The sequence below is a fragment of the Rhinoderma darwinii genome, chromosome 2, assembly GCF_050947455.1.
Source record: "Rhinoderma darwinii isolate aRhiDar2 chromosome 2, aRhiDar2.hap1, whole genome shotgun sequence".
Lineage (NCBI taxonomy): Eukaryota > Metazoa > Chordata > Amphibia > Anura > Rhinodermatidae > Rhinoderma > Rhinoderma darwinii.
The window spans coordinates 444325452-444335529 of NC_134688.1; the positions used below are offsets into that span (position 1 = coordinate 444325452).

Here is a 10078-nt window from a genome sequence, read left to right on the forward strand (position 1 = left end):
ACATTTTTTAAAGTGTTTTCTCATTTCCCTTGCTGCGGGTTTGTGGAGACACAGACCTGATAGTTGACAGGTCAATTATTTCAGTACTGAGCTGCCGTCCACGAATGTGCAAGGACCCAAATCGCTGCTCATCTTTTTCCTCCACAGCCAAAGTGAATTCCATTTGTTACTTTCGCAAGGCCAAAGAGGTGGGAGATGGATACCTACTAGATGGTGACAAATGCTGGCTCCAGATAAAAAGTCGAACTGTGGGAAAATTAATTTTTGGATGGTGGCCTTTGAAGTACCATTCTATATAAAAAGTAATCCAGTGAAAGTTGGCCTTCTTTGGAATGTGTCAAGTACCTTTGATTTGTTCATTTTGCTCGTCTCGGTTTTATATGAGGCTGGTCTGTTGCCTCTCAAGAGATTGCTATTTTTATTCCAGAGAATGTCTTTACTGACAATTTGTTTGGAGCTATTTGTAAAGCTCTTCTATAGTTTGTGGGTTTGTTTTTTTCCTGGAAGGTAGCACTACTCCATCAAGGAAGCCCAATGTTTTACTACAACATATATATTGTTGCATGTATTATTTTTTTTATGGCATTTAACACTTTAATATGTGTTTTGTGTACGAAATGTCACAAGCTTTGCCACATGATATTAGGAATAACCAATCTGTTATTAGGGAAGGTCATTGTGTTGCATGTCATAGGAAAGGTTATATTTAGAGTTAATTTTGACCAAGACCCTATGAGATGCAAAAACAAAATATTAAAGCATTACTGTTAAAGGAAGTTGCCAGGAGGTCTTCATTGAAAAATGCTGATGTACAATGCATTCGGAAAGTCTTCAGACCCTTTCACTTTTTTCACATTTTTGTCATGTTGAGACCTTGTGCTAAAATAAAAAAAAAATCAGGTTTTCCCCATTATTCTTTGCTAATATTCAATAAATTAGCAAATATTACTAACATTCTGTTTGAAGGCAGTCATTATGGGGTATTGAGTGCAGGATGATGGGGACAAAGTGATTTTTTATTTTATTTTAGAACAAGGCATCAACATAACAAAATGTGAAAAAATTGAGTCTGAAAACTTTCCAAATGCATTGTATACATGGGAAATACTGCAGTAGTTCCAGTAAATGTATTTTTAGTGTTATTTTCAACGTCCCCTCCTTCCTTAAATGGTTTGTCTAGTTTAGAAAACCCATTTCCATAAACACTTTAAGGGATAATAGTCGGCTATTGAAGATCCTCATCTCTTGGTCAGAATGAAGAGCAATAATAAAAAGAGTCTCTCACTTTGGGGGACCTGTCCTACATTACACAGACAACCCATTGCTATGTATGGGCACTGTGTAATGCTTAATGTTCCCTGTGGTGGCGCTGTAGGGAAACTGAACACTTACTATCAGGCTTCATCACAGACAACAGCTGATTACCGGGGTCCCAGCAGGGGGACACTTTGTGATCAGCTTATCGTCAAGGGACTCTTCTAACAAGTAGGGCTTGTGCAAATCAGGGAACCTCTTTAACATAAGTTTCTTCTAAATCCAAAATCGGGTAGGTTGTTAATCAGCTCCCTGCGGATAGTGGACCCAACATTAGTGAGCAAAGTCTCCTACCAGGGTATCATAACCATGTGTCCTATAAAAAAAAATGTTTGCTTAAATATAGAGAGATAAAGAAAGGTGTAAATTGAAGGTGTGGGGAAATGTTCTATGGACCTAAGCCACTCTGCTCACTGTGCTAGGACTGCCGGCTTACCTTCAAGAAACAAGACATCCCACAACCTCAGGTTACAGAATTTTGTCAGTTGCCATTAAAACAACGGCTGTCACATGGACACATGTGTTTCAATGGGGCCGTTCACACGGCCGTTGTTTCAATGGAGCATGTGAAGGGTCCGTGGAAATATAGGACGTCTTATTTTCTTGCTTTTTCACACCTCTCTCCATAGACTCTAGTCTATGAGGGATCCGTGATAATGTGTCCCACACAAGTGCACCTTGGGTGTGAAAAACTGTTGTGCACGCTCTTCTGAATGTAGCCTGAAGTATGTTATTTAAAGCATTGCATTCTTGTTATTCCTTATCAAAGCAATTATAAAGCCCTTGGCTATGCACAACAATGTTAAACATCTTGAATATTGATGATAAATACCTGGATACAATTGAAGGGCTGCCATTTAATGCTGCATTTCCCCTGCAGAGGACGATGCAGAGGAAATGTCTGTCTACACCTGGCCTACCACAGTGATCACAGCCGATTTCCGGGAGTTACAGAAGGTTGACCAGCGGCGATCAGTAGATTGTCGTACCAGCTTTTATTTAAAAAGGGTTGTCTTCATGAGATAACGCTTTTAAATAATCATAACGAAATATTTTTGTTTGTGAAAATGGGTAAATACCATAATTATTAATAATCAATCCTACACAGCTAATAAAAAGTTGACAGTTCTCTTTTAATTCAATAAATTATTTGCAATAAGGTATTATAAAGAATTTACTCAACAAACTCAACAAAGTCCAGTATGAAGAAACTAGACCTTGAAACACTTAAAACCGATGTCAAGGGCAAAGCAAATAAAACATACTTGTGCCAGTATATACAATATGTTATTGCTGGTTGACTTGAGTGCAAATATGTCAAACTTTGTAAACTGTGAAATCATTCTGCCACCAGAGCAGTTCGACACCGATTACCTTCAATGCTTGATGACATTTGACAGATGATAAAATTATTTATCACAGATGCCAGTAAGCAATGGCAGCAGGTAGCGTCGCTGAAGGTTACATTAATCTGAGCAACAGATCGAGCGACTTTCACATATCTCTGGGCCATAAACATCTTGCTCAATACTGCAAGTCTAGTCGTACTTTAAGTGTCCTTTAAAGTATGAAATCAAGACTACACTGGTTGTAGGTTGAGGCAATATACGAAAATGGCACCGCATCTTGAGCCAACCACAGATTTAAAGTAAAACGCACATTCTATACTATGTATCGTTTAATCAAAAAATAGATAAATAAACTTCACAAAGGGAAGGACAGCTCGAGATAATCTTTCTGAAATCATATTTACACACAGTCCCTGTATCCCAAGGTCTCTTAAAATTGAAGATTGACATAAAGTACGGCTCTTTTTGAGATGTCAAGACCCCTTTTAGTAGATACCAAGCTTTATCTTGCAGAAACTGCACAATTTCTTAAGAATAAAATCAGCAAAAGTCAATTTTTAATCTCTTAAAAGGTGATATAATAAGGTAAATGTATGCGGCTCTTGAGCTCCTACCTTCTTCCGTTGTCCGGGCTGACTTTGCCTCGCTATCCATCCCTTGAAACTCATTGAAATAAGGTCGAACTTTAATCTCATAAGTAACTCCTTTTTTCAAGTTGGATATCATAGTACTACGCTCAGCTGAAACCTTGACCTCAAAATTCTGCCATGCAGATGGAGACTGCAGACCTGTTGTCTGACGGTACATCACCCTGTATCCTTGTATGAACTGGGATTGACGATCCACCTGAAATATTTAAAAATGGAAAAACATGTTACATGTACTTCAGTCAAAATTCTATCATACAATTTATTTATTCATTTATTGATGTAGTTGTTTCATTCACGCCTTTTTTATATTATTTGTGGAATCAAGTCTAAAAGTCTCTCGGAAGTTCTGTGGTCTCTTTTTAATGCTAATATGATGAGCAGACTTTACACTATATCATCTACATATATACTGTTTTGGTAATTCTTTAGATAGGATAAATAGACTAACTTGGTGTTCGGCATATGGGCAACTTACCTAATAATTTAGGTCAGAAAACCAAAAAATTATGACAACACGTTCCAGTTCGTCTAATATCTAATATGCTTTGTGTTAGGAATCACCTTATTTAGGTTCCAGAACAATGGTAGCTTCATATTCTAAAGTCTAAGAACAATGTTTATTGAAGTTTTTGATTTAAAAAAAAGAACAAGAGTATGACGATGTATTAACCTGATGAAAGGGTTGGTACAACCCTGAATCGTGTAGTATCAGCACCAAAGTAAAGTATTGTTATATAAAAATTCCAAGGACCTCGGATTTCTGTAAGCAGTGCCGGCATTAGTCCCCATTTTTCCTCCTCGACTTCACGTAAAAAACGAGAATAGGCCCTACAACGTTGACATTTGGGGTCTCAACAAAGGAAAAGGTTGAACTTACTTAAAATGATTCTGCCAGTTTCTTGGAAGCATTAACTATAAATCACTGTTATCCCTCAAAATCAATTTGTCAACTATTCCAAGTTTAAAGGGGTTATCCAGGAAGTGAAAATGTTTTCTTAGGGGCTGCAAATGAAATACATAAAACAATAAAGCAATACTTACCTATCCTTGCCCCCGGCGATCCAGCAATGTTGCACCGGCGGGAGTCCCAGTGCTTGTTTACATACACGTATCATGTGACCGCTGCAGCCAATCAGAGGGCTCAGCGGGCATATTTTGTATTTTTAGCATTATGCCAGAAATACGATTCGTCACCAGAGAGCCCAGCTGAGCCCTCTGATTGGCTGCAGTGGTTGACTGCTACGTGCATGTAAACAAACACCACCAGAGCGACAGCGCTGGATCGCACGAGGTAAAAACAGGCAAGTATTGCTTTTTTTGGTTTTATTTATAGCCCCTAAAAAAAAACGTCACTTCCCGCAAAACCCCTTTAATAAATAACTTACGTGAGGAATCTATTGTTGCTCCACCAACAATTATACATTGGTATATTGTACAATACCCCAGATGGGGAGCACAGTTGCATGGGGAGAGAGGAGGGTTATCTAGCCTTTCATATACTTGGAGGTAAAATAAGTACATAGAGACCTATGGAAAGTCCATGGTCAAGAGGGTAAATACTAAAACCACCTGGAGATGTAGTCCTTGAAATCCACATATAGAGACCATATTATACACTTAGAACAAGTCTAAGGCTCATATATTTAAATGCTATTTATATATTCCCAGAGAACCATATAAAATGTCATAAGCACTATGTGAAACATTTATTCACAGAGCAAACTATGAAGAACCACCTAACTTTCCTGACTGGAGGCAATAAAGTGCAAACTGAAAACATATTGAAGTAGATTGGTCTGAAATCATGATATAACAATTTACAAGACGCTCATGTTTTCACTTTTTAGACTGGTGACCACTTACAGAGATTGAGACCATACCGAACTTTGTAAAGTATTTTCGACTTTAAGCCTTAAGGGTGAGATAGCCATGTGTTTAACATCTAGGACGTGTCTGGGGATTCTTTAATGTAAACCTTAACCAAATACTTGGTCTTGACCGTTTTAAGAAGTGAATGACAACTGACGTAATGCAAATTGCCTTAATTACTAATCTGACTTCAGAGCACGTGAGCGGCTCCATAACGTTCTAAGGGATTGAATAAATCCAGTCTTCTGCATGAAGGCTCAACACTTTTCAACCTGTCAGATCCTGCCAATACAATTAGTGTCGAGTGTTGACAGCTAACACAAAATACTTTTAATAAAAGACAGGCTTCACTTGTTGTCTTCAAATTTCCTGAAAGCTGCAGCTCTCTTTCTCCATAAAATAAGCATTGACCCAAAATAGCATTTTTTGTTAACAGGAATCCATTCACATTGAGGTTCAGCATGAAAATAAATGTTCGCTTGGTTTAGTTGACGTCAACTTTTAGATGCGTCTTCCTAAAGTTATGGCAACAGTTCTAGTAATGCACATGACGTAGGCACGCGCATGAATCCCCTATGGAGGGATGGTGGCTCCATACAACACCATATTAAAGAGATATTTTCCCCTTGAAGCAATGCTTTTCAGGAGAGTACCTCAGTAATATGACATTCGACAGATTATGTCATGATACCTTTGTATGCCTCCATATTAAATTGTCGGCACACAGAGGTACAGTATGGCTCCATACATTTCTACAGGTACATGTTATGGCTGTGTACATGATGACTGAAATTAATAGACATGATTTGGAGAGAAGTCTCTTACATGCAAGATACATATCTGGTGTGTCATGATCCCAAATATCTCTTTAAGAGGGTAATTTTTTGTTCACAGCACAATGGGACACTTAGGATTTCGATTTCTCATACATGTTGATGGTATTCTTAACCATTTTCTGTCTAAAACCCAAAGTCTTAGTGGTTCCCTGTCAATTGTTTTTAGACGTAACTTTGCTTAGACAATAAGGTCCAACTAATGGTTGCATTTTAGGTTCAAAATTATGGTAATTTTTTTACTTGCACTCAGGATCACAAAGGACTTAAAAGGGTTATATCCATCTTTCCAAGTGATGGCATATCCCCAGCATACGCCATTACTTTGTGATCGGTGACGGTCCGGCCTCTGGGACCCTCACTGATACTGAGCATGAAAGAGATGCAGCACCGATTTTGTGATGCGTCCTCTTCTAAGTTTTCCCTGAGCAGCGGCGCTCCCTGCGACTCGGCTGCGCCGGGAACTGGAGCCGGCTCCATTGGGACTGTGCTACTGTTCCCTACACATCGTGTAACAGGGGCGCCTCTGTGCATGGAAAAATAGTGAAGTGGATACAGTACTAAAGTAGTGCTGCAGCCTTCATTCTCAGGATCTGTGGGGGTTCCAGAGATCGGACCCCCACAGATTATAAATTGATGGCATATCCTTGCAATATACCATAACTTTATAAGATAGAAATACCCCTTTAATGAAAAAAATAAATATTGTGAGGCGATTTAATTTTACTTCTCTGCAAAAAAAAGAAAAATGGAAGCTCTCTAGTCAGAGAACAAACAGCAGATGGGTACGACATGAAGAACCAGAAGCCATTCAGTACATATGTAAGATAATAGCAGCATAAAACCCCCATGTTGGGTGGATTCACACTCCATCCAATGCTGATAGTGTTAAACATTATAAGTAGCATCTGTTATTCTGAAGGATTGCCAAAAACATTGAAGCAACAATGAAGAATAAAACATTGAAGCAACAATGGAGAATAAAACATTTCAATAGTATAATAATGAGAATTCATCATTCTGCTCCTGGAAAAAATACTAGAGCAACCTAGAAGTACCTATGAGACCTCTCTCCTCCAAGTATCCGCAATGATCAAACTCTAGAGATTAGACATTCCCCAAATTCAAGTACAGAGAGGACACAAACTGTATTTTTCCTGGATTTGTGATCTCAGGATAAAAAGAACAGCAGATTCTTACATGTATAATACCCCTACACGCGGATAATGAAGTCATAAGCATAGCCTGGGATTTATACTGGGAAATAACAAGTCACCGGAGACTCATTACTGCTTTAAAATCATTGCAGAGAAAAGCAGTGGTGAGGCAGCTTGGGGAAGAATGCATACTGTATATGGACGCGTATGCCTGCTGGAAACTTGGCAATGCTCCTCACCTGGTTATCATGGATTATATTTAACAAGATGGGTGACAGTGTAAGAATGCAGCGGGAGTCACATGACTAGACCGCTTACTTGTCAGCCTGAATCGGTCAACATTGCAATTTGTGGAAGCAGAATATATCCTAAATTAATAATAGGTGCATTGTTTAGAATTTGGCATCTCTGGAAAGAATAATGAAGGGACTCATTAGGTATAAGAATGGGTGGATAGACAATCCATGGGCTCCGCGATGTATTCCATTAATTTACAGACTGAAGAATGGGTTAAAAGAGTGTCCCGGGTCAGTAAATTGGAACTAATGACTTTTCCACGAGTGAGACAATCAGTTGAGTGTCACTTCCTTTACCCCTGGGGAAGCTGATTTGTGCATCGTGAGGCTCTAGCCGTGGTGGCCGCTCAGACCAGACACTTATTACCTTCTCTCTCCCGTCTATTGATCGCTCTTTTTTTGCTATTTTCTCCCTATTACTTATATTTATTTCGTCCCCTTCATTGTGGGAGATTTTTTTTTACTTTTTTGCAGGGTTTTCCGCATATTTATGCCTTCTCACTTTTGTGGATATGCACTTATGCATTTTTTTTTTTGTACCTATATATTTTATCATTTGGTATACTGGAGAACTTATTTATTACTTGACTTTTTGTCTGATTTTACCCCATAATTTATAAAATTATTGTCTGTGACCTTGGTGTATGTATTCTTTGTATATTTTAATAAAGTGTTTATGCTTTATTCTATTTTAAGCTATTATGGGTGTGCATACTTTTTTCTTAAGCTGTCACTTTTTGTATATAAAATTCACTTACAACTTCAGGCTGTGACCATTACTAATATTACATATGCATGAAATTGTAGGTGGAAGTCGAAGAATTCCTTCACCTGCCAGGTCTTGTGCACTGTATCCATGTACATGAAAGGCCCATGACTTTTATTAGGAACACCACCGGAATATATCAAAGAAAAGGTAATCCCCAAATTAAACCATAAGACCATTGTGTCATTGTTGCGCTTGTTGGGGGTCCCAGTGTAGGAACTCCCCACTGATGATATCTCCAGACTATCTCATAACATGTCAAAAGATATCTAAAAATGCACAAACCCTATACAGTACTTCTATATAATGGTTACTCCTAAGATTCCTGCCCCCTATGTCTCAGCGCCATTTACACACCATTAGACAAACGTCCCTGTCTCCACTTTAAGTCAATATATGCAGAGATCTGAATGTAACTCATGATAATGTGTGAATATCTAACAAAACAAGCTGTATTTTTCAGAAGAACATTAAACAGCTGTTTTTCAGATATGGGAAGGTTGTAAATCAGATAAAATTGTTGAAATCCTTCTTTGGATCTCATTAATTAATTGTTTATGTGCATTAGGATTTTCTGAGGGGACGTAAGAACTGAAACTATGTTCAGAGGACCGTCATGTAGTGCATTAATATTGTAATACAGAAAAATAATAAGTAGATGGAGAACACTGTGGGTATGGCCCTAGGCATCACGTTTGTACTGCTGATTTCATACCAGTTTAGAAGGGAGTGAAAAGTACTCTAAGCATATATATGGCTGAAGCTGACCATAGACAATAGGGACTATAGCTGCTGGTCAAACAATTGTTAGGTGACAACTATCACACCCAACTCGGTCGAACATGCATGTTGGTTCCTTCAATGGCAGACAGGGGAGGGCTGCTCTGCTATCCACATAAACATTAAATTGGTCTAGATCCTATTGAAATTAGAAGGACCTTTGTTTGTATGGTCAGCTTTCGGAGCAACTTTTGTCACCCACCTTCCCCCTGCATTCATTGACTCTACTGCTAAGTGAAAACTAGGTTAAAAAGTTTATCAAAAAGTACAAACAGCACAAACCCCCAAAAAACACAACAAACACAACGTCAAGAATTAAATTCAAAGAATTTCCAATGCGTTTGGGGTCAATTTAAAACAATGGACCTGTAACCCCATGGAACGTGGCTGCAGGAATTGTGGTCAGTTATTGCCTCAGCACCCAGATTAGATAGCCTTGTCCTGATTTTGAAAACATTGTGTTTTAATGGAAGACATGTAGGTTTGGGAGATTCAATCTCCAGCTGTCAGTCTTTGTGTAGAGACTGAGTTTAGGATACAAATCTATTATTTGGATGTTAATAAGAAAATGATGAGGGGCGTAGTTATAGGGGGTGTAAAGGTAAAAGTCGCACATGGCCTTGACGTCTGAGGGAACCCAAAGGCCACATAAGAAGACACCAATATTATAAATGGCACATGGTAGGTGAGGGGCCATGTTACAGATTCTGCATTCGGGCCCAGGAACTTAAAGTTACACCTCTGATACTAAGAATTAATAATTATAGTAATAAATATAATAATATATCCAAAATAAAAACAAGTTTTAATATTAGTACTGTAACACATAACATTTTCTAAATTTAGATACTAGCATTACGTACTGGTTTTACTGTTTATCACCACATCTTTGCCCAGGCCTGTGTGTATTATATATGCTGTATATTAACCTCTACTAGTATCCTTGTAGCTTGGCATAGATGATGTTATTTTTAGCTCATTAGGTTATTGAACGTGTTAGTTTTCCACCCTACTTCTGTTTTTTAATGTGTCAAAATCAATACTAGAAAGTCAGTGACAGAATG

General features: G+C 38.3%; 1 protein-coding gene across 15 annotated transcripts in view; it reads right to left on the reverse strand.

The window, feature by feature from the left end:
• Positions 1–10078, reverse strand: part of ROBO2 (roundabout guidance receptor 2) — a 962581-nt gene that overhangs the window by 73613 nt on the left and 878890 nt on the right. For all 15 annotated transcript variants that reach the window (XM_075854478.1, XM_075854491.1, XM_075854487.1 and 12 more), the window contains one exon: positions 3278–3509. In XM_075854478.1, coding sequence (XP_075710593.1) covers positions 3278–3509 — 232 coding nt within the window. The remainder of the gene's footprint in view (positions 1–3277; positions 3510–10078) is intronic.